This window comes from Excalfactoria chinensis, chromosome 3 (assembly GCF_039878825.1).
Source record: "Excalfactoria chinensis isolate bCotChi1 chromosome 3, bCotChi1.hap2, whole genome shotgun sequence".
NCBI lineage: Eukaryota > Metazoa > Chordata > Aves > Galliformes > Phasianidae > Excalfactoria > Excalfactoria chinensis.
In genome coordinates, this window is record NC_092827.1 from 70,335,905 (window position 1) to 70,362,094 (window position 26,190).

Here is a 26,190-nt window from a genome sequence, read left to right on the forward strand (position 1 = left end):
CAGAAGGGGTGAAGTCAGGCTGGACTCCTTCCTAGACTCATTGAAAGGCTTGGTGCTACAAGGGAAGTTGTCTTCTTTGGAATATTTGGATAAGCCCTGATCCTCAGAGGTAAGCAATTTTTTTTTTTTTTTTTTTTTTTTTTTTTTTTTGTTACCAGATTGCAGCTTCTGTTTTAGAGTAGCTCTATCTGCTATCGACTTTCTCTACAAGGTTAAACAAGCACCAGTAAACATCACTTAAAGTTGATCTTGCTTTACAGTTTGACTGTTTTAGTGGCTTTATGGACGTGCTATAAAAGAATGCTGGCTGTATGCTGAAATTATATGAGCTTTTGTCAACTATAGCTGAATCTTGCTATGGTTACATAACGTTAGCAGTAAGGAGAAAGAGAGTAATTGTTTATTGAGGTTAGCAGAATTCAGGTTCAAGGTTGGGTTATTACTGGGCTTAGCAAATGGTTGACTTCTTTAGGGTGTAATCCAGCTTCTCAGACAAAAGTTCCTGCTTTCTGATTGAGGATGTAGAAAGTTTTCTTCTACATCCCTGTTTTCTATTTTATTCATAGTGTCATATTTTAGTGGTAAAATTAAGTAGAACATTGAATGCATTCTAATCTGACTCTATTTAAGTCCCTCCTTGTTACTGAGGTCAATGTCTTTTAAAGGCCATTTATTTGTCTTAGCTCCTATACAATTCATATTCTAGAAATTAATCTGCAAATTCTGTAGCAAAACCTAAATTTCTGTTACTTACTTATTCCAGAAAAGTTTTATATTAAGAACTGCTAAAGAACCAGTCATAGTTCTGGTATCCCTGCTGATGACTTCCTGTTAATGATATGCAGCTCATTCTATGTTTTTTGCTTTCTCAAGAAATTACAAGGAGTCTGTTTCCTCCAGAAAGATTAACTGCATGGTACTCCAGAAAAACTATTTACATCAGTTTTAATGCTATCATTTCAGTCTTTATGAGAAGCTTGATGAGGAGGTGTCAGATGCAAAAGTAAGGTCATTTGGAGTAACCCTTTTCTTCTTTGACAAAAAAATAAATAAAAATAATAATGTATTTTTAACCTTACTAATTCTTGAAGAAAAAACCACTGCTGACAGAGCAGTGAAGTACTTCAAGATCTGGAATTCCATCCTTACAAATTAATGTATTACTAAAATGTTAATAGAGTGTAGATTATTTTTAAGTGTTTGTCAGAATACCAGTTTTTCTTCATTTCCTTTTCATAGTGTTCAAGCTTTGTTCTCATAGCTCATCTCAAGCAATCTCCATGCTATTTTTCAGCTTCCTCAAACTTCATTCCTGATCCTAGTAGTTGTAATCTGAATATACACTGAAGGGTCAGATGTAATACATAATTTCAGCTCTGTCACAATTTTATGGCCTTAGTTTGTTGGATTCCTCCTGCTGCTATAATTGTGCTGACTGCATTGTTTTTGAATAGGAGATCGCAGAGATGTTTTGTGTGTCGGTTTATGTAGTTTTTATGCACTTTCTTTTTTTAGGGGACATTACTGGGGTAACTGCTAGTTTATGGCAGGCAAAGTTTTATATGCATTTATTTATTTATTTATGGAAAAAATGAAGTAATTCTGTGAAGGCTTCTACTTAAGATGATATATCCTTTTCTCAGAGATATTTAGACAGTATCTTTCAAGAAATGGTTAAACTCTCAAGACTAATATTTCTGTGGGAGCCAGACATACAGGACAGGACCATGGTGCTTGTAACAGATTCATGGGCTGTTTTTTGTTTTGTTTGTTTTTGTTTGCTTTCCTCCAAAATCATTGTAACTAACCCTTTGAAGATTTTTTTTTTTTTTTTTTTTTTTGCAACTGCTTTATATGAAACTATTGAAATGGCCTGACTAAGCTTATCTTTTGTCAAGTAAAAATAGACTAATAAAACCAAACAAGGTGGAAAGAAGATGGCCTGTGAGATAACTTGTTCCTACATCGTTCATATACTGAGTATATAAATCCATTAGTGCTTAGAAGTCAATAGTTGTGTTCTGTTACTTAATGCTTGCTAGCTGCCTGACAAAAAAATCTGTGTCAAACTCAGTGAATGCAACCTTAATTTCACTTAAAATAATTTTACCTGTGGCATCTGTGCAGATGCAGTTCATTGAATGCATCTGTTGGGTTGAAATTCTGGAAAGCCAGGAGCCAACTTAAGAACAAGAAATCTGGAGCAAGGAACAATACAAGTAGCTGAGAAGGAAACACAAGTTATGAGTTGAGGACAGGTAGAGTAACCCACTTCTGCTTACACAGGTGCATTAAGGAAAACTTCAGAGGTGGTCTTACCAAGAACTAATTCAAAATTATAAATTAGATTGTGATGTTTTACAGAAATGAGAAAATGTCATCAGTCAGAAAAATAGCAGAAGCAGGGTCTAAAATCCAGTCTTGACCACCAGTAATTTTTGCCTCCATCGTTAATTGAATTCAAGGAGCTGTCAGTCCAGTGAGAAAGTACTTTGGAAGGAGTGAAGTGATCAGCTACATACTCAGAGTACATGCATCCAGACTGCATTCTATGTCTTTTATCAAATGCTGAATATATGTACGATGATTGTTTTGTTTCCATTTGAAAACAATTTGAAGCCAGTTCTTGCTGTTTTGGTCATCAGACAGTCATCTAAGCCAAGCCAAAAACAGGCTGTTGGTTCTTCCAACTGCTGAGTTTGACTTTTGAGCTGTAGAGAATACAGCTGTGTTAAGTAATAAATTAGTACCTGCTTCCCCTTCCAGCAGGATGCAATTTCACAGCTGGCAAAAATAAATAAATCACTCTCTTGCAACAGTGCTTTAGAAAAGAGCTTATGTTCCCTCTATTTTGGATGAGAGATAGCAGAGCGAATGTGTCAGGCTTGGACTCTGCACCTTCCTGAATGCTCATCAGGACCCAGCGTCTGAGCAGCTGAGTCAGATGCCAGTAGTGACAGCAGGGCAGCCAACTGCTGGCAGCTCTCTGACTGCTGGACTGTCATCTCACTGTCAGAGCATCCAGGCTGATAGAAATTGTCATGCACAAGAAGTGATTACATGGAGAAAAGCAACAAACAAAACTTGGCTTACAGCAAACTAATCGGTGCCTCTGAGATTTTAAATTACTGCTGTGTGTAGGCATTTTGCCATACTACTTGCATGAGATTTTTGAGCAGAATGCAGCTGATCCATTCACACCTGTACTCACAGATACTCACAGACTTTCTAATATACTTTGGTTTGAGAAATGCTACTAATGTGCTATTTGTTTCATTCCTATGAATCCTGCAATGATGCCATACATGGTTCTCTCTTGCCCTAGGCAGCCACTTACACCCATCCATGGGAAGCAAGCACCAAGGGAAGTGTAGGTGGAGGCACAACCAGATGCTCTTGCAGCATGAGGGCAAGGATAAGCAGAAGTTTGCTCCCAGTGATGGGAAACTGAAAATGTGGGAAGGTTGAAATAAGAGTATGAAGTTTATTCTCTCCTTTCTGCAAAACGAATACGCTGAGGAGATATTGAAAGCTATGTGTCATGTGCATGCCTCAAAAAAATAATGTTGTCTTTTTGGTTTATTTATTTGGGTGATGGAAGAGGAAACTTGTGGTGCCACTACAGTTATATCCTGACAGCATTATTTTGCTGTTGTAGTACCTGTGGAAACAAGGAAACATTACTTTCAGGGTGACCTACGTAGAAATCCAACACACAGGATTGTTTGAATACTGGAATTAATGTGGAAGGTGCTGATAGGCTCATTTCATCACTTGTTCCTTCAATGCGTGTAATTGGGTTCATCATAAGAGAATAATAGTATTTTGTACAGGAGATAATTTTAAAGAGCACAGATGAAATCAGAACGGAACTTGAGAAACCTGTTTTATCTGTGAGAACCAATGTACTGCTGTTAACTTATGTGAAGCAAGTACTTAATGATTTACAAAGTTAATCCAATTAAATTTTGGAGTTACCTTAATCCAATTAATGACATGGATTAAAAAAAATAATAATAAATCAAATTCTTAACTAAGAGTTCTTATTACCTTGGATTACATTAATCAGCAGCAGGTGGAAGGAAACATTGTGCCAAGATCTTCTGTCAGTGCTCTAAATGCTTTCCTCAGAACAAAAATAGGACTACAGCTCTACTCTACCCTTCTGATACCCTTCTGAATCCAGAGCCCTGCTGGCTGCAGCATGGCACACAGCAAGCCACTGCAGTCCCAGCCCCAATGGGAAAGCTGGGGCCTTGCCACTGGTGCCTCCATCTGTAAAAAGAGGGATTGTTTCAGACTGGTACACTTGGAACAAGAGTGTAATGTTTTAGAATTACTAACAAAGTGATAGTCTTTTTGGACACTGGAGCCACTTTTACTGACAAGTTAAAATAATTATTGTGACTCTGTGTTAGGAAAAACTAATTATTTTCTCACATCATCGTGGGAAGTGTTGGTGGTAATGAACTATATTCATTTAAGTAATTTATTAGTACTTCAGTGTTACCATCTGTTGAGATAACAGATGCTTTTTAAAAAGTATTATGCCACAAAAGTAAATCCCTGTTCATCTCACTAATATTAAATGGTATTGCAAATTATGCCATTTTTTAAAACTGTGTGTGAGTATGTATATATATACACATAAACAACAGACTCTTTTATGGTCTCATAAAACCATATGGTTTTTACCATTCCTGATGAATAGGATGTACAGACAGCACTCTTGTTTGTTTTTCTGTGAGGAACAAAAAATAGGGGAAAGGACAGGAAAAAATGAGAAAAATAGAACAATGAAATGAGGAAAAAAAGGACAACCATTTCTTCAAGGTGGCTAAATTAGAATCTAACTCAAATATGATTAGTCTCAGTGGAGAAAATCCTCAATTTTGTATCCATCTATTAAATTAGGTAATTAATATTTTGAGTCACACTGATTTTAAGTACCAAGTAACTTATATTTAGGCACTCTTCTGACTTTGAGAGTATAAGACAAGACTGCCTTGGGCACAAATGCCTTCGTTTCACAGGAGACATTGTTTTGCTGCTAAAGCGCTAATCTTGTTTTGTTTGTCTGTCTGAAAACAAATTGCCTCCAGGTAATTAAATGACACAGTAGTTGAAAGCAAAATGGTCAGATGTTTCTTTTACAGAATCAAAACATTTTAACCGAGTAACTTACAATTTATGCTCCACTATTATTGGGAGAATAGCAAGTTCATCCTGGTACTCAGTATGGTATGTTTGGGTAATACATATAGCAGAGGAAATAAATCATGAGTCTCTGCATCTGAGGTGCCTGTTACAGGAGGGAGCTTTCATTTCCAGCATTTATTTAAAGTCAGATACCCAAGTTTGGCTATTCTGAAAACCCAAGCCATTTAATTAGTAATTTCAGTACCTATGAAGACTTGTACAGTGTCAGCGACAGATTTGAATTCCTCTGAAAGGAAGGCATGATCCATAAATTTAACACTTGCTGCCTGTACTAAACCGAACCTCTCACGGTGTTTATTTTATTTTATTTTTTTTATGAGCATGGTGCCTTAAGGCTTTCATTCCAGGTGCTGCCAGATAATGCCTTTACTCAGCAGTGGCCCTGGAAAAGTAGCTGTGGTGATAGAGATTATGGATTTTGTTGCATTAAAATATAGGATTTAGTGATTAGTTTGTTGAGGACCATATGAAAACCTTGTACTGATTTAACGTAGTTGATTGATCAGGAGATGCCTAAAATAAGTGCTGGTAGAGGGAGCCTGGGAAAATATTAAAAATAAATAAATGCAGAATATGGTGTTCCTTTTGACTAAGGATAATAAACTACTGCAAGGAAGCTGCCTGACCATGTAGCTACAGTAGCCAACAAGACACACAGAGAGAGACTGCAGTTCCTGGAATCAAGGAGCTTTATTCTGTCAATGACAGGGTCTGTCTTTTACTCCATCTCCTTACTAGCAGCTCTTGCACTTTGCAGCAAAGATATAAATCTATATGATCTCCTAGTCAAAGTACAATATCCTTTCCATCTCTTTGCCTATAGGTATGAAGTCTTGTACCATTTCTGAAATTCTATGTATACATGAGGAGTAAATCCCTATATTCTACAAATATTTTATAGTTATTTATTCCAGATGAAAAGTATTTTAGAGATATAGAATGTTCTTCTGCAGTCATTTTGTTTAATGGTTAATAATGACGCAAGCACTACAAATTGAAAAAGAAGTGAGACTCAGTACTATACAGTGTGATTACAGAATTAGCAGAATTAATCTCAAGTATCTGCATCAAAAGACATTTAAGCTAGTAATACAAAAGGTAATTGCTCCAAAAAAAAAGTGGAGGCTGAGCAGAGGTTACTCCTGAGAAAATGACAGCCACGTGGTACCTGTGACAGAACACTAGCTTGAGGCTCTCCAGTGTTTGTTTGAGACAGCTGGCTATTCCAGAGTCTCTTCTCCTGTGTTTTTACTACCTGATAGCATTTCCCAGGAGAACTGTTTTAGGTTCCTGTGATATTTGTCTTTTCCCACCTTCAACCCCTCCCAAAGCATAACTGAAGAAATGATCTTAGCCTGTTCATGTTTGACAGAAAAAAACTTTATTGAGAATATCTGTTTTTACACTTATTTTCTGTGAACTTCAATATAATTCATAAACAAGCTATTCTGACCACTTAATGTAAAGATAAATCACATTGCCAGTGGCTGTAAAACTTATTAACTGTCTGGTGAGGAAACAGCAGCAAGGAGGAGGAGTGTTCAGTGTCTCTGTGAAGTTATGTTGCTTCTGCTGATGTCGTTACAGAACCAAACATTTCCACACAACTTTGCCTAGCTTTCTCTGGGCTCCTCTGCTTTTCCAAGTCAGCTTACTCTCTTCTGGCATGAGTTCTTTATTATTCATTTATAACTAATACTCATCACAGATAAAAAAATCCATCAACTCTAAGCATTGTCTCTTACATTTGTAAGACTCGGAGTAGTTATTGTCAGAATTAAGGTATCCGGATTCTTAGTATTTTTTATATATATTTACTGGAATATGTTCTCAGCCAGCAATGATCAGAAAATTTATCCCATTCAATCTGGAAAAAAATGAATCAGAGATCCCAGCACTAGCTACAGAGCTTACTGTCATCATCCTGCAGCAGTGATTTATCTTTCCTTCTAAGCTTTGGGCCGCAGGCAAAAACAGTTTTAGGTGTCCATTTCCAAGTCCTCCATCAATTCAGATAGAGCTCTCTGATTGCTGAGAGACTGATTGGTGCAATAACTGTTTGTGACAAACAGAAGAAATGTCAGACAAACTGAGACTCATCAGCATAAAAGGCATAACCTAGGATTCTTTCTCAACAAGGAAACATCCTGCTTCCTAACTGCTGCAGAAACTGAATTCCTTCTTCATCTGAAATGTAAGCAAGATAAAAAAAGAGACAGAAGTGATCTTAATGATGAGAAAATACGTGAGAAACAAATTTGTCTTTTAAACTATGTATGCAGTAAGATGCCTATCTGTGTCTCGCTCCAATTTGCAGGAGAGAGGCAAGGTTCTTTGATATGTGTATATACCCGGCGTGAGATTAAGAAGCAACGGTTCAAATGTTGGTCCAACCAGTTTATTAAAGTCCTAGACGTTTTAGGGAAATGGGAAGGGAAGGTGGGCGATAGGAAAAGTAGGAAAAATAAGCAAGAAGTCTGTAGAGAGCAAGGGAGATAGTCACCACCGTGGGTCCAGCGAGGTACACCGTAGGTCCGTTGATTTCAGGAACTCGTCTGATCACCGCGGGGGATGGGAGAGAGTCAGGGAGCACTGCAGCAAGCCGGCCTTCCGAAGAGGTTTTCCCCTCAGGGAATTCTCCGTCAAAGGTGTCTTTGGGAGATGTCTCCAAAGTTCGTCTCCAGAGATCGTCTCCTAGATCGTCTCCTAAAATCGTCTCCCTAAATTCATCTCCCAAAATCCCCAGTTTAGCGAGGGCCTTTTATCCCCCATTTCGGTGGGGTTGTTTTTTCTTCTTCTTTGAAGTTAGAGGATATCCCGAACAAACACTGAATGTCTAAACAAGCATCTTCTGAAGGCAATCACTCTTTGTAAAATGGTTTAAAACCAGCTTTTGTGACATTCCTGGCCCACAGATAAGCCAGCAGGGGTTGGTGGTGCCTCTGTTTGCCAGACACAAGCATTATCGCCTTCTTGCAGTGGTCCGCTCCTTCAAGCAGCACCCCTGAAAAAGACTGCTTGTCCTGTCTCTGCTTATCTTTGCAATCATAAGCAGAGATGGCACAATAGCAACCACCATTCACCCTCCTAGATAGTTAGCAGTCGCCAGTCAGAATCTTATCATCAGGAAAACCTCACGAAGCAAGCTTTGAGACAACAAAAGAAAACCAGATCTGTCCTTCACACCACCCCGTGGCTCAAAGGTTGCTTGAAACTGATGTGCAAATGACCATTCACGGTGGTGAGGAAAGGGAAAAAAAAAAGTAAGCATAAGGGAAAAGAGGGATGGGGGATAATGGGGAATTAAATGTTAACATCATCATCATTATTCAATCCATAATTATTACATTCATACAGGCATGTATTTTAGATCTTTTTAAGATAAAAATTATACACAGAAAGTTATTTAGAGCTATAGTCACTTATTCCCATTGTTACTTGCTTTACCCTTAGCTCCCTCTTCTATTTAATTAGTAAGCTTTTTCTTGTTGACCTGCTCCTACTATTGTTAAAAAAAATCATCAATGGGCAGTCATTCTTGATGCAGTACAGAGTGAGATGCACCCATATCTACCAGAAAACAAACATCTTTACACTGCTGTGTGCACAATGCATTCAGTCCACTGGGGCAAAACTCATCCTGGGATCTTCAGATGCTGCTATTGTTCTTCCCAATTCTTTCACTACAGTCCCTCTTTCAATATCATTTCCAAGCTCCATCAATAAATTTGTCTGGGTACCTTCAGTTCCTTTAATGTGTATATTAATGGAAGAAAATGAAGACATTCTTGCTCAGACAAGCAAAAGGACCTTCAGTGGTGCAAACAATTCAGCAGACAAGGAGGGATAAAACCGAAAGATTGTAACTATTCCTGCCAGACAGACCCTCTTGGCATGATCACGGGATGTCTAGCTTGCACACCTGGCATGGGTGTGAGCAGATTTTATAAAGACCATTGGCAAGCCCGCCAAACCTGAGGCGGCTTGGAGTGAGTGGCAAGAGACCATGGGTTCGTGTATGACCAAGGAGCAAGTGGCGAAGACAGAGGAGCAAACGGCAGATAGCCAAATCGTGGAAGAGGAGCAGACGGAGCAGACGACGGGTAGTCAAATCATGGATGAGGAGCAGACGGAGGATTCTCAAATCATGGAGGAGGAGCAGCAGGAGCAGATCGAAGATTCTCAAATCATGGACGACCCCATAATCTACGCGTGGAATCCACTCTATGAAGTCCCAGCCTGGAACAGATGGAGAAGACGACCTGCGCAGAAGGAGGTGAGCGCCAACATCGAGCTGCATCTCGCGCAGGAATGGTTCCATGGCAGGATGGGACCAGGGTGCAGTGGGCGGCTCATCGCTGAGCGGGTGCTGAGGGAGTACTGCACCATGATGGGGGCACCCGATGGCTCCTTTCTTGTCAGGGAGAGCGGGACATTCATTGGGGACTATGTTCTGTCCATCTGGCTCAATGGAGGGGTGCAGCACTGTCGCATCCATTGGTGGCAGGATGCCAACAGCCACAGGTACTTTCTAACCAACAACAGAATCTTTGACAGTCTCTATGACCTCATCTCCCATTACCGGGAGACACCGCTGAGGTACAACGAAATGGAGTTGAGACTGACAGTGCCTGTGCCTCGTACCAAAGACTGGGTGCCGCGGGGCGGCACCAGAGGATCGATCACAGCTCCAGCGCCATCTTCCTCAGGGCAGGATGGAAGATCCAGCACCATCGTGCGTGAAAAGAGAGTCATATTTAATAAGGCACTTGACCAAGTTCATATTATTTGAGTTCATTGTTCACAATAAAAGTTTTTGTTCTGCACTAACCACAGAGTCCGTGTCTAATTACCACAGGTAAACTTTGATTGTATTTGCCTTTCTTCACCTGTATGAGACACTGCATTCTTATCCCTACCTGGGGTTTCTACTACCCATACCAAATTGATCACTTTCTTTGTCTGTAATACTGGTCCTATCAGGGGTAATAACTAACACTAAACTAAGGGCACGAGCACTTCCAATGTTGTGCTTTTGTCCCTATTCGGAAGTAACGATTTGTTTACTTTCTGATCACAAGCGGCAGAGGATGGGGGGGTGGTGAGGGGGAGCAGCACAGGGATGCGTTCTCTTGTGGCAACAATTACATTTCCATATACCATTTGCATTTATACTTACATATACCCTAAACATTTAACAATCACAAAGATAGTGACAATAACCAATAGTATCAAATAAAACAAATAAATAGGGGTATTTGTGTCAGTTGCTTTCTCCATTCAGGAAGTCCCAGTGTAAGCCAAGATCCAGACAGGAATTCTTTTTGTTTTGTTTTGTTTTCACATCGTTCACCTCTTATCAGTCCTGATACCCCTGTTATACCTTGCCAGTCCTTGCCTTCTTCAGTCTGTGTCTGTCTCAAACTTTCTCACTTTCGAAACTCTCATCATTACATAAACTCACTTTCTCTTTAACCCTTTTTCCTTTATACACTATCCCACTATTTGTACCTTCAGTCACACTTCCACATACCCTCAATTATATAATTACACTTTCTTATACCATAAAAGCAGTTTGTCCCATTCCCTTCAGAATCCACAGATTAAACAATACATTTCTTCAGTTTCCACAAACACCCTTAGACCAACAACCATGTTTTGTATGGAACTCCTGGACTGATGTGATGCTGAAAAACATCAATGCAAAGGGCTTTCATTTGTGACCACATCTAACAGATATTAGATGGGTCCCTTGGCTCATTTCCCAATTTGTTAGGAATTTGGAAACACTATGGAGGAATAACATGCAAATCACAATCAGTTTAACCAAAAGGGGTGAAAGAAGGGGTCAGAAGGAATGGTTATTACTGTGCAGAGTACCATAAAACCAGAATAACCTGTAAAAACTCTGAACCACATTGTGATGTTTTAAGAGATCCAAGGACTGATATCAATCACAATCCACAACAAACAAAACATAATACTATTGCAACCAAAATATGTAATCAAGAGGTATATTCAGCATTCTAGCATGATCTCATCTTCAATTTTCCTGTCACAAAACACAAATGGTTAAAGTCAGCTATCAGCCATTCTGTGTTCAGTAAAGGTCCCACGAGGATCTTCTGTAAAATAAAACAAGACAACTTGCCCTTTTGGGGCTATTGTTAATACAATTAAAAAATGAGGGAACAATCCAGCAAGAGTTGATTTTACATTTCTTTATCGGGGTGTCCTTAGCCTTCCAAGGATATTTGTTAAGGGATTTCATTAAGGTTAGGGAAACTGTCCTCAGGTTAGCTGAGTCAGTTGACACAGGCTGGCCAGGGAGATAAGTGTTTCCCTGGCTTATCAGTAACTGTATTGTGACTCACAGGGGCAATTGGCAGGAATGAGAGGCCTTGGGACAGAAGGTGTTAAATCGAGGATCTCCTTCTGTTGTGAGCTTTCTAATACATCCACCCCTTCACTGCCTTCCCCCCCCCACCTCCCACTCATCTGGGGGAGGGGGCGAAAGCATCAGCTTTCCTTGAGCTTCCTGAGCTTTTGTTCTGGCCACCAGTTAACTAATTTCTCTAGTCTGACTGTGGGTAATCCATTCATCACATCTCGTGGAACACCCTTTTGCCAGCCAAGTGTCCAGAGACGATTACGTTTATGACCAATATTTCGCCTACCTGTTCTTACTGGCAATGAGACCCTTCCAGTTTCACTGAGGTTTGGGCTAGGTGGCCCAGGGGCAAGGCTGACAGCTGCAAGCCTCACTTCCCTTGGGTCAAATTTACTAGTGTTAGAAATCACCGGCCCATATTTTCTTTCATAGTTAATTAATTCTTGGGCAACCTCCCCCCATGTCCATACTTTATATCCTGACTGCAGATGGTTAGAGGTTACAGTTCCTTCTAATGCTGCCTGGGTTCTTTCTCTCTGAGGCAAAGCTTGTATTTTTCCTTGTAGTTGTATACCTATAGGTTTCAGTGATTCTGGAAGCCCCCTAATTAAAGGAGTCATCCTTTCAGGATCAACAGGCATCATCATAGGTGATTCATGATGTGGCTGCAACTTTCTATCATATATCATTTGCAAACAGGCAGCCTTTTGGACACTTTCCACTAATTGATCAGCTGTTCCAGTAATGGCAAGAGGGTCTCCCCTTTCTAAAGGGTTAAGACCACCTGCCCAATAGGCAGCCCTCTGTGTTAGGGACCAGGGAGCACGGTTGTTACCAGTAGTTAAAAATACTCCTGGACCCCAATAACCTTCAGCCTCCTTTTCGGTTAGCATTATTTGGTCTCCACCAGTTAGACTGACTCTCCATACATACTCAGTTTCTGATTCTTTTGGAGAACGGCTAAAATCCTTTTTCAGTTTTGCTAATTCAGTGACAGAGAAGGGAATTTCTTTAACATTCATTTTAGGATCCAGGTCCTCACCATTATCAAATGCATATTCAGTTTTTATCAAAGGACGCAATTGGGTTGGCGAGTCCTCTAGTTTGTCAAGCCCTTCCCTCATTCCTTGTAGTTCCTTCTGAGGAAAAGTTTTTTCTTGAGGCAAATTATGGACAACAGTATTGCTAGTATTCTTATACGCTAACAGTTCCTTAAAAGCCATTTGCAACAAAACTGAATTATGTTTCTCTCTTTGTAATTGTTCCTCAAGGTTCAATATTTGATTCTGCAGAGTTTTTACCAATTCTTGCATTACTTTAACTGATTCCTGTAATGCTTGTATGGTTTGGGTTTCTGCCGAATGCTTTTCATCTCGGAACTCCACGGCTGCTTTTAAAGCTGCACCGAGTACCGCACAAATAAACGATTTTCCTTTCCCGGCTCGGGTACGAGCCCCATGTTGTAAAACACAAATGCGGTCTGAAACACTCTGCAAGTTATGCCAGTTTTGTCGTGCCCAATCCACCCCTGATAAAGAGGGCCGAGCACCGTGCTTTTCTAAAAGGTCAAATAGCACATTTTCACTTTTCATAGTGGCAATACTTTCACTCATTTCTCAATACCCTAAAAGATCTACACTAAGGGAAGAAAAGGTACACTTAACTCCTTACCCCTGCCCAGGGAGGCACGCACCAATTAAACAAATGTAAATGCTACAATCATGCCTCCCTTTTGTTTAGAGGAGCACACAAAGACAGCAGGCTAAAACAACACCTTTTGGGTTAAATCGCCCCTTATTTTCCTGCGAGGCCACACAGAAAAACTGCAAATTCCGCACCTAGGTTACAAGACACCCTCAATCCTTGCAACTCGGAGAGGTGCGCACAGAAAAAGTTTAAACAACGCAAATTCTCAAATTTACGTGTAAACACCTAAATCTCTCCTGGCTATCCTGTCAGGCCAGAAAAACTTCAAGCTTCAAGCCACCAAAGTTACCAAACGCTTCAAAATTTCTTAAAGAGGAATAAACTTCTTGGAGAGCAACACACGCTTTAAGTCAAAAAATTACTTCCTCACTTCCCCAAGAGGTGCACACACAAAACTTTTCAAATTCCAAAACACGTTACAAGTTACTTAAACCACAAAAAAAAATGCAAAATTGTCTTCTCGAGGAGGCACACACGTATAAAACAAAAGCAAATAGTCAAAATTAATTCATACGTCCCCGAGAGGTAAACACAAAAGCAAGTAAAGTTTCAGAATATGGAGCGGTCTTCCTGGAGAGGTGCTCACATCTAAGTTACCAAAACTGTCGCTCCTTGCAACTCCAGGAGGTGCACATAGAAAAGTTTCAGGCTATATCTGGGAGGACAACACTCTCACGGCGGGTATCCTGTCCGTGACGCCAATAAAAATGTCTCGCTCCAATTTGCAGGAGAGAGGCAAGGTTCTTTGATATGTGTATATACCCGGCGTGAGATTAAGAAGCAACGGTTCAAATGTTGGTCCAACCAGTTTATTAAAGTCCTAGACGTTTTAGGGAAATGGGAAGGGAAGGTGGGCGATAGGAAAAGTAGGAAAAATAAGCAAGAAGTCTGTAGAGAGCAAGGGAGATAGTCACCACCGTGGGTCCAGCGAGGTACACCGTAGGTCCGTTGATTTCAGGAACTCGTCTGATCACCGCGGGGGATGGGAGAGAGTCAGGGAGCACTGCAGCAAGCCGGCCTTCCGAAGAGGTTTTCCCCTCAGGGAATTCTCCGTCAAAGGTGTCTTTGGGAGATGTCTCCAAAGTTCGTCTCCAGAGATCGTCTCCTAGATCGTCTCCTAAAATCGTCTCCCTAAATTCATCTCCCAAAATCCCCAGTTTAGCGAGGGCCTTTTATCCCCCATTTCGGTGGGGTTGTTTTTTCTTCTTCTTTGAAGTTAGAGGATATCCCGAACAAACACTGAATGTCTAAACAAGCATCTTCTGAAGGCAATCACTCTTTGTAAAATGGTTTAAAACCAGCTTTTGTGACATTCCTGGCCCACAGATAAGCCAGCAGGGGTTGGTGGTGCCTCTGTTTGCCAGACACAAGCATTATCGCCTTCTTGCAGTGGTCCGCTCCTTCAAGCAGCACCCCTGAAAAAGACTGCTTGTCCTGTCTCTGCTTATCTTTGCAATCATAAGCAGAGATGGCACAATAGCAACCACCATTCACCCTCCTAGATAGTTAGCAGTCGCCAGTCAGAATCTTATCATCAGGAAAACCTCACGAAGCAAGCTTTGAGACAACAAAAGAAAACCAGATCTGTCCTTCACAATCTGTCATGCTGTTACACTTGTACAATTTTGCAATGATTTCTGATCGTTGAAGTTATCAGAAGACCTGGATCCCAGTAGATTAGCAATCATATCTCTATTATTATCCACTTCAGGGTATGAAACTATTCTGATTTTATCTGAATCTATTCTCTGGCCTCCCACAACCCATCAACTTTTAATAGCTTTTGTTTCTTCGTTAATGTATTTGTACTCACAGACTTATTCCAGTAAGCTTATATCCAATTCATGTTTGAAGCTGAATTTCTATGTCTAGGGAAGTAAGACTCTTACATGTAATTAGTATTTTAATAGGCCAATTATTTTATACTTCATATGCAATAAGATTTCCCTACATTCCAGAAGAATTAAATGCTTCAGTTCTCATCTGTGAAACAAAACGATTAGTAACAGTTGTACTATGACTATAAGAATTAAACTGTCATTAATAAATCTGAATCAATTCAGTGTTCCACCATGGCAGTAGTGGTGGACACGTATTATGCAGATAGATAAAGCACAGTCTTTCCTTGCTGCTAAGAATTTACTCACAATATTCTGATCTAGTGACACAAAAGAGATGAACAAATTAAATTCAGAGCAATGTGAATTTGCTATATTTCTGAAACTTTACTCTGTAACCTTTTGGTTTTATTTTATTTTTTTTCATAATTTACATGCTGATTTTTAAACCAATAGATTGTGTACTTAATGAGGGGGAGGTGACTGAGAAGGTCCACTTCAACAAATTACAATTTCATTGAGAAATATTTATTTTCCTGGAAGACTCTGGGTGAGACTATGCTTGGCATTCATTATTGTTAGTCCACAGCTTACTCTGAAAACTAATCAAAGAAAAATTTTTCTCAGTCTCTCAGCAGCATCATATTCGTTCTCGTTGTTGCCTTGACTGCAAGTATCCTACTATCATTGTAAACCACACTTAGAATCTGAATGATTTATTTTCATTAGCAGTGTATCCTGAGGTGTTAGTTTTTCACCCCATTCTTCCTAAATCTGTGGATTGTTAAAAGAAGCATATATATGATGCAGAAATTGAAGGTATTTTAACATTATTCCTTTAATAACACTTAAGTTGAAATAATTTTCAATATTTTGTCACTAAGAAAATTTTACATTAAATCAATGTGGAGAAACCCATATGTATGGCACTCCTACAGTGGTTCTGTGAAGTATCTCTTAAGGCAATCAGTAAATAGGATAGATACTACATTATGTCATTCATTAAAGCTTAAAAATAGCTGAATGAGGACAAAATCTTGAGGCTTCTATGTACATGAACAAAAGAAGTTATATATTTTACATACTGTTATTCTTGAAAGTACTATCAAAAGCAAGAAAGCATTATAAAGAGCAATTTGAGGGGCATGTTTGTAATTTGTGTGTGAATGTGTTGGTTTTTTCAGATGCTTACTGTGAACTATGAACTACTTACTATGGACCACTGAAACTGTATTTCAGAAACACTAAATGTTGGCATCATAGGTGGGTTTTAATCATTACAATATAATGAAGAATGGCTTATGAAGTGATATGATACCAAGAAAATGGTTTCCCTTAGAGTGACCAATGTAGCTGACACTGTCAATTAAAACCCTTAGAAAGCTGCTTTATCTCCAAATTGTAACATATTCTATGAATAATTAAATTGCTTGTTTACTAAGAAAATATGTTTTGTTTCAAATAAATACATGTACCTGAAATCCACAAAAGCTTTGGAGGTCTCACTGCTGTGCTTAGGTTTCTGTTATTCTTTGCTGAGAGGTTATTCTGCTGATGTAAAACACTCTGCTAAGATATACTTATAATGTTGCTGAATTTAAAGAAAAAAAAAATCCTTCAGCTTTAGGAGGTGGAATTAAAAAAAAAAAAATGTGAAATCCATTTATTACCATCTGGATCTGAGAGTTAAACTGCCCTGAGGTAATGTGGTGCAGCAGGTGAGTTTGAGACCATATACATAGGTCACCCTCAAAGTAATGCCTTCTATTTGTTACCATCTACAATAGCTACAAAGAGCAAAATGACACTATTTGATAGGGCAAATTCTCAGCTACAAAACACTATTTTTCAACTTAACCACACCATTAGCTGTATATTTTTGCCAGTGATGATCAAGAGCTTGCATTCTACACTTATTTTAAAAAATAAAAATAAAAAAATTCAGCATGACTGTCTGGAACATGGCTTGTTTTTCACTTCCCTGTTGCCAATGCTGAAATGCAGCACCCACAGTCTCACTGTGCTCACATCTGCTGTTTGTTCTCTGGATGTTTTCAGCAAATATTGATGACTGACAATGGCATCTACAGTGACATAAATCTTCAGCTGAACTTCTAATTCTGTTTCATTTTTGATGTGTATGTGTAGCAGGTAAGTCAAATAGGCACTGTGATTTCCAGATGCTGCAGAGGCAGCCGAGGTGTGTGGTTACTTGCAGTTATGCATGTTGCAGCAAGGAAAACTGATTTATCAATGCCATGTTAAAATTCAGTTTTACAGTGCTAGAAGACTTCGGCTATCTATGCTTTCTTTGCTTTCTTTGCTTGGAAGATATGCAGTATCACAGGATAGGCAGGAAAGGTGGGAAGGAACTGAGGCCTTGCAGTGTAGGGAGAGGAGATCTGTAAACTGCTCTTCTTTTTCAGCCATGACACAAGAAAGATATGGCATTCTTTCTACCATCTGTTTTGTAAAGATCACTGTCCTGACAGAGCTGTGCTTTGATTCTGTCACCATCAGCTCCACAATGCTAAAAGAATGAGCTTTCCCAGGATTTTTTAAATTTGTGTGTCTATGTTTTCAATCCCAAGTGGTCTCCTATGTAAGGTAAAGGTTCAATCAATACTTAATAGTTCAGTAAAAATTATGGTAACTGTGATCTTTTGCAGAAGCAGCAATTTATACATCTAAGCTTTATCTGCAGAGCTTTAAACTGCATGCATAATATTTCTATTTATGTTTTATTCTGTTTAGTTTCTGTCTATTTCACACTACAGGAATTTAACTTTTTTTCTATTTATTCTGTGTCTGCTAGAATTAGTTCACCTTCATTCTAAAAACTCTCCCCCCCCCCCCCCCCCCCCCCCCCCCCATTAATTTTACAGCAATTGTTTCCCTGCAGAGCTACAAATCATTAATTTTGGGCTGATGCCAGTTCTTGTACCATTTACTGCTGTGCTGCTTCAGGGAAACTCTTGTTCCCTTGAGCAGTTAGCCAGTACTTAGAGGTCTGATGTAATTAGCAGCGCCTGTTGTTTCCCCAGTCATTAGATCTCAAATATCCAGTTGTTATTCTGCTTCTCTCTAGAGTCCCTTTTAGCTGTCATCAGCCTGTTCCCTCTATCACAGTACTCCCTCAATTCCCCATTCCTTTCCAAAACCTTCAGGCAGAAGGTAACAATCAGACCTACAGGGGACAACTTTTACAGAACTTATAAGAATTAGAGAGGATTTCAGGTTTTCTTAGCTAGATGTTGCCACTGAGCCCCGATGTATCCTTTCCTATGGGAATATAGACAGGCATGATGTCCCACTGCAAACCAATGTGAGCTGCAGATCTGCTGGATCTGCAAAGGGTGGGAGAGGGGAGAAGAGCTCTCTGTGATGTCTATGTTACTATGGGTGGATCAGGCAGGAGCTGTGTATTACACCTGCTGTTAGGTTGGCATAATTTATGCAGTTTGCAGGTTTATAGGATGCACTGTATGATAGCAGCAAGTATTGTAAGGATTACAAAATGATTGCTTTCCTATGTAGAAAAGCTAGACATGTTTACCAGGTGGACCTTGCACATGTATCTTTTCCTACAGCATGCCAGTCAGTCCTGCTGGTACTGTCGAGAGCAATACAACTTCACCCCTTTCTCCCCTCTGAGGAGCCATCTCAGAATTACATATATAGAGATGGAAGAAAGCAGAAACCATGATGTAGGTATGTTGTTGTACAGTGTCTGACAGTACAGAGCAGGGAAGTGTAGAATACTGGAACAGATTCATACTCTATTGTCCAAGATCAATGCCCCTTACATAGAAATCAGCCGTAGAGGGGTTCTTCTCTATAATGTCATTTCCCAAATAGCCTTCTACTTTTTCTATGCAATTACAGCAGTATTAAAAATGTATTACTTTATGGTACAAGGTATATAATTTAGTGTACTTGGTTCTTCATAAAATTATACAGTGGGATTTAAAAAAACCCTTCCATAATTATCCATTATAATTTTTAATCATTCACTGAGATATGCTGCCATGAATACACGAAAGGTAGTTTCAAAACAAAACAAAACACACACAAAAAAGAAACAAGCAACAAAAAAAAAAAAAAAAGAAAAAAATTATTTACTGTATTCATTTTTTGTTGTTGTTGCTGTTTTTTTTTCCACTGTAACCAATTTTACAGTTCTCAGGTCTAAGTCTTGGCAAATATAACTATACTTATATTTTTGTTAACATTTACAGTATTACATGCATTTCTAAGATTTAAAATATCTTACTTATATGGTCTGCTATTGTTCTATTAGTGGTTTTGGCCCTACCGGGTCTAAGTATCTTCTGCATACATTCTCTGATCAAATTTCTTAAGCTTTTAATGGCACCTGTCTTGAAGTTTTTTAACATACAGTCGACTGAACATAAACAAGACACTTCTTAACGCCTTTTATGTCTGCAGTTTCAGCACAAAAAAATTAGTGATTCTTGTTTTCCAGGTACAATACTCGAACATCAAATTCAGATTTGTCTATTAGAATGTTCATTCAAGACTGGAAAAAAAACCAGAACTGATTGTTTTGCAAAGAAAATGGGATTTTCCACACCATTTCTTATTAATGGGAGATTTGAGAAAGACTTTCTATGGAGGTTTTCTTAGTTTCAGAGATATTACATGTTCATCAGTAGGTATGCATGCTAATTTTCTCAATTGTTATTACTTTTCTGACCAGCTTTTAAAAGTTCCCATTTAGTGAAAAAGTTAATTCAGTCTCAAGAACTATTTTATGGTATCCTTGCTGGCAAAAGCACTTCTCTGTACAAATTAACACCCTCATTACTAAGTAATGGTTAAGCTAAGCCACTCTCCACAGACAATAGAAGGGTATATTAGATGTCCACATGGAAGCTTACCATTATAATAGCTTAGATCAGATACAAAAGACTTAACTGAACCTAGGACTAAATTATAAAGCAGCACATATCTTCTCTTAAGAGATGAGAAAATGCTTTCTGTTGTATTTGTGTGCTGCAGATCCCTCTGCAGATAAACATACATACTCCATGTTAGTACTTTGATATCAACCTTTGTTCTACATACATTTGTTTTCCTACAAGGTCTTCAGGCTGTGATGTTAAAATAAACATGTATAAATGTCCCTTTAGCTATCAGTTAAAAGCCTGAAAGAAGTCTGTTTTGTTTGCAAGTAAGACTAAGAAGAAACAAAGATCAGTAATTTGCAAGGAAGGCATATAATTTTTTCACTTTCACTGATGATAACTTAATTGATCTGTTGAATCTATAGAGACAGCTAGATATTCTGTGCTAAATAACTACTGTGAGATAAAGAAATATGTTCTGTCTGCAACATCTCCTGTTTCTGTTATAGATGTATGGTAAAAAAGATTCATATGAAGTAAGCATCAGCTAGTGAAAATGCAACTGAGTTGCAAACAAAACAGATGAAGCTATCAAATACTGCCATTAAAAGAGAAAGATCTTCTTTAAGTGTTATTGATTGCATCTAAATCACTGGGTTGTCAAGTTGGAAGAGATGAGAGAGAGCTACAAAAATGACAAAGAATGGTTTCCAGCATCCCTTCTTTATTTGTTACTGTGGTAAAATACCATATTCAGCAAAAATTCTGGAGAAGAATAATTTCTGCTACAATAGGAAATCAAGTTCAGTTTGATACGTGACATTCATTAGATGATTCTTTTTTATTATGAGATTAGTGTAACTGTTTGCAGAGGCGTTATTTTCCTAAATGAAGGAGGCAGATGCACAGAGGACAAAAGGAAGGTAGAATACATAGCTATTTCTGTGTGTGTATGTGGATGCATATATGTATATGTTTGTATATACATACACATGAATAGATACAAATACATATGTGTATATATATGAGTTTTAAAATTTCAGAAGGCAGAAGATAGTATTTCTTTCTCATGTCTTGGTTCAGAAGATATTGTTTTATCAAGTACATTATGCAGTTCTTACATGGCTTCTCCCACTCAATCCTGTTTAGTTTGGTCCATGCTAAGCTGATTGTTTCACCTGCTAACCTTTTCAAAACTCTTCCTCCTGTCCAACCACAGACTTTAGCAGAATTACTTTCAATTTCACAATTGCAATATTTCAAAATAAAAATAAGGGGCAGTAGGGTGAAGGAGAGACTTTGTTACCTGGATAGTTCATAGTTTCCTTGCTGGTACAGTACCAGAACCTAGCATCACTCTTCTGGCTGAAAAGTAGATGCAGAGAAAACCCATCAGTATTTAGTTACACCTCTTGTAACTCTCTTTGAAAGTCTTGTGTGACAGGGAGTGTATTCATAAGGAGGTGACTGACCTACAGTGTATCCCAGCCCCTTTCAGCCTCCTCAGTATGACTGTACCACATATTTTGGCCAAGTAAGGTCCTGTATCCCTAAAATGCAGCAGTACAAGTAAAATACACTTTTTCCTTCAGTTGCAAATCCTTTATTTGACAGAAGGGTTTTGTGGCATGACAGAACTGGCTGTAATAGAGCCTGCACTGTGTTTTCTCTTTATATCGTCTCACCAGCTTCAAGGCCGGTTCCATGGCAGGATGTGCAGGCCGCTGGGCTGCTTTCTCTGCAGAAGTACAAGGGAAGGTGGAAGTTATCAGCATAAATGGGACAGGGAAGCTTCTGCCTGCACACAATCCCCTTGATGCCCACAATGATGTGAAGACCCAACCAGATCCTACAGGTGAGCATCATAGCATATGCAGACATAAAGGGGGAGAGCAGAACAAGCTGGGCATCAGTGTGCTTCTCCACTTAATTAACTTAAAGCAGAATTGGCTTTTTATGGAAGTTTGGAATCACTTACAAATAATGATGCAATAATTAAAGGTGCATTACAAGGAATCTCAGCTTGAAGCAGACGTTTCATCAAACTCTAATACCCCATTAGATCCTCCAGGAATAAATCTTTTTCTCTACAGTTCTGTGGGTCACTAAACTGACTGAGACACACCTCTTCTCTTGTTTCCAACAAATAGTGTAATGCAGTATTGATTAATATTGAAATGAATACCTTCTGCATTTTCCAGCAATTACCTCTTCTCTTTCTTTAATAAAATTGGGTATTTTATTATAATTGAAATCAGTTGAAAGGGTTGAATTGCTAAGTTTCGGTAAAGTATTGAAGAACTTAGATGAGGTTATCTTAAACACATAGTCTGTGAAGTTTTCTCTCTTGGGTTTGCATAGTTTGTCACACACAAATGCATTAGTTTTTGTGTTGGTTTATCCTCTTCACGTGGCACATGTTAGCAAATGCCTTGAAACCTCCATTTACAACTCTTACTTAAGAAAATGACAATACACACAAGACCCAAACATCTCCAAGCAATCATTCCCAGATCAAAAGCGATGTTGAGTTCTTGTATTTCCTTCAAGCTCTTAAAATGCCCTGAGCAGGTGCAGGTGTGTGGAGGAAAACTCACACAAGCACATAGAGAAGCTGTTTATTTTGATCCATACATGTCCTATGCATATGTATTCATTCATATATCTTAACAAAATTCACCCTGGCCCCTAAAAATAAAGAAGGAAATCATGTAGCCAGTAAATGGTAAAATACATAAGACGACAGTGTATTTCTTCTTCTCTGAAACTCATAATCCTAATTTATTCTAGCAAAGGATATGAATTATTCATTTGTAAGCACAATAGGAAAACTTTAGTACTGTTTAATGACTCAAATGGGCCATTAATGAAAGATTTGTGAGTCAGGTCCAGCATAATGAGGAACATTTTTACAAAAACAGGTATTAAATTTGAGAAGTAGTCATAACTTCTTGTTCAGAGTATAGCATCCTGAGTCATCAAAACAGTTGCTAGAGAAAATGTAAAGGCGACCACAGAACTTTCTTTTTGTGAGATAAGAGTCACTGTGTAAATTAGGTCCTAGTAAATTATGTTGGCTGTATTCCTAATAGCAAAGCAAATTACTTGCACAATAACAATCACGCTGAGGGGAAAACAAAAGGGGGGAGGGAAAAAGGAAAGAAAAAAATTTGGAAAATTCAGATTAAATCTTATGATTCAGGAGAACAGAGGTCAATCAATGATTAAAAAAAAAAAAAAAAAAAAAAAAAAAAAAAAAGAAAAAAACCACACAACATATTAAGTAAGTCTCACAATTCTTTCCCTGCCTAATGTTCAATTTAATTATATGTTGATATTGTTACATTCTAGAAAAAGTCACTGGATGTGGAAACAAATTTTCTCCTGTGTAATTACATGGTCCCTTTTCCCAGTTATCTATGCAGAGTTCTTCATGATGGTAAACATCCTGAATTGCATGACTAAATCTTGTTGATGGATACTGAATTACAGGATTGGTATAGTTTAATTCCTGTTCAGATGAACATTAACTTGGAAAGATTATGCAGTCAGTACTTGCCAATTTAAGAACTGTCTGATTTTAGTAGTCTGCTAAAAACAACAGCTATCTCTTTCCAGTCTGTCATACAGCTGCTAATCTTATCCAATAAGCATCATCTCAAGACTGACTGCTTCCACCACTCCCTGAGAAGCAGCACAGAGGCCTGTGTGAAGCCAAGATACCATGAGCAGGGAGTGGGGAGCTGACCTCCGATCACCTCTGGAGCTGGGTTGATCCATGGCCAAGGGACAGATTTAGTTAGTATTCTAAGATTATTCTAAGATTAACACATCCTTCTCCTTCTCATTCTTTCCAACTTGCTTTTTTTTTTTTTTTTTTTCTTCCCTTCTTTAACCTGGAAAAATCACCAGTTATAGTTACAGTAATAATTTCTTCCATCATTGAACATAATGCTCTTTCAGATAGGTTACAATCTTCCATCATTTGCTTGACCTATTGCTTTACAAAAACTGTAGTTTTAATGATAAGGTAATGTTCTCATTAAGTATGATACTAATTTATGTATTAAACTTATCTGATTAATGAATGAAATATAATCCAGTATATGGTTTTAAATTCCTTATCTGTTATTAGTTAAAGTTTTGTAAACCCACAATTTGATAAACTTGGAGGCACTTTCCATTTGAAGGGAAACATAAGAACTCAAGCTGCATTTTCACAAGGTAAGGTACGACATAAACAGAATTTCTTGTCCTGTATTTTGCATCTTTAGTCAGTATTTTAGCACACTGTAATATAAAAACTACTGAATTTTCACTGTGACTATACTCTGGAAAAGGAATAGATAAAATAATAAAAGCCTTATCTGTCACCAAGTGCAATGCAGTGACTGATACTCCAAAAAGAGCTCAGTAGGCTTGACATGGTTTTCCTATTAAAAAATAATAAAATTAAAAAAAAAATTAGTTTCTGATTGCATTCTTGGAAAAAAATACTGATGTCAGTCAGTGAATTGGGAAATTTTATGACAAGCATGCTGCATCTCAGTAAACTGAAGAATTAACATCAACATTATGGAGATGGCCATAGTGCAATTACACTGAAGAAGTTAACCTGGTATTAAGGAAAGCAAATTCAATCTAAAATTACATTGCTTGCCCCTGTGTCCTCTCATTTATTATTATTATTTTTTCATATGATGGTGCAAACATAGTCCTCAAAATCTCTTGTCATTTTTCAGGAACTGCAGAAGTATGGTACAACTTTGTTTTTCTCTTCTCCCTAGAATCAGATGTAAGCATACGACTTTGTGAAAGGATTTATATTGCCATTATTTTTTTCAGATCACAGCCACCATATGCATCCACTCTTACAAGATTTACTAATTTGCAACTGTGCCACTTCCTTGCTGAAAACAATAGAACCATTTATGTAAAATAAAGGTAAGTTTGAGAAAGACCTTCTGCCTATATAGACTGATGGCAAGGGAAGCTGTGTAGTTCGTGGGGGAATCAATGCTCTGTGGGCAAGATGTGGATCAGAATTGGCTGGATAAAGTCTGAGGCCACAAGTATTATAATATTTCAGACTTATTTATTATTTTTTTTCCCCACACAAGTTATCTTATTGGAAAATAAATAAGTCTTTTGCCTCTTGAAATACCATAACTTGAAAACACATGCCATTTGTGACCTGGAGAATGAGTACAGCAAACAGTCATTAAGAAAAAAGAAATGGGCTTAATAAAACCACATGGATGGATAACCAGATGGATATAGATTTAGCAATAACACCACCAGCTGCAAATAGGCATCCAACAAGCAGGGCAATTAAGATCAGGGATTTCAGCTCAGTGAACAAAATTAATTGTGGATGCTCTGAGGAAGACATTTTCTTCATGAAGACATCAATCTATATTTTGAAATTAGATAGGCCATAATCCAGTTAACCAAATACATTACTCATTGCTAAGTACAAAGTCCAACTTCCCACTAATTCCCAGAATGCTTTCGATTCTCACTAGTAAATTATTTCAGAAGCATTTCTTGAAGACAACTGCACATATCTTCCATGTGCAGACACTGTAATTTCATTTTTAAAGCTGTTTAGTCTAGAATAAGACAGCTATTCTTTATATACCCACATCAGAATTATAAAATGTTATACCAGGCTAACTTCTTGGAATTAATTTCCACCCCTAAAATGGAACTTTCTGAATGTTCATAAGTGATTTAGGTAAATGGAATATATTTTCAATTGGATCAGAGCCCTTGAAAACTTTTGAAAATGCTTAGAGTTGAAGCAACATACAAATCATCATACGTAGCCTCTGCATCCATTGTGCAGTGGCATGTGGGAAAGAAAACATTTTACAGAGATATACTTACCTCAAGAAGTGACCGTAATATTTCTTGTGCCTGGCATAACATTCAAATTTGGAAAACAAAAATATGAAAAACTCATTCTCTCTCTCCTTCTTTTCCTATCACACCTCTTCCAATAATCACTAGAATTTAACTGTTCCTTAAAGGTTTCAAAGAAAAAACTATTTATTGACACTGAAATTGTTACGTCTGTAATCTGATAACTACTATACTATATTTCTGCTTAAATCCCTAGCTCAGCAAAGACATCCATAGTAATAAGTCTTAAAATGTCTTTAAT

General features: G+C 38.2%; 1 protein-coding gene and 1 long non-coding RNA gene across 2 annotated transcripts; one reads left to right on the forward strand and one right to left on the reverse strand.

Moving 5' to 3' along the window:
• On the forward strand, nucleotides 1–23,806 carry LOC140250791 (uncharacterized). The gene is made up of 3 exons (XR_011903276.1): nucleotides 1–109; nucleotides 21,713–21,879; nucleotides 23,643–23,806. It is a non-coding gene; the product is annotated as an uncharacterized lncRNA (long non-coding RNA).
• Nucleotides 11,740–13,231, reverse strand: LOC140249401 (uncharacterized). Its single transcript, XM_072330923.1, has one exon. It carries the CDS (start codon nucleotides 13,222–13,224, stop codon nucleotides 11,740–11,742), a length of 1,485 nt encoding a protein of 494 aa, XP_072187024.1. The 5' UTR covers nucleotides 13,225–13,231.
• Nucleotides 23,807–26,190: the final 2,384 nt, after the last annotated feature.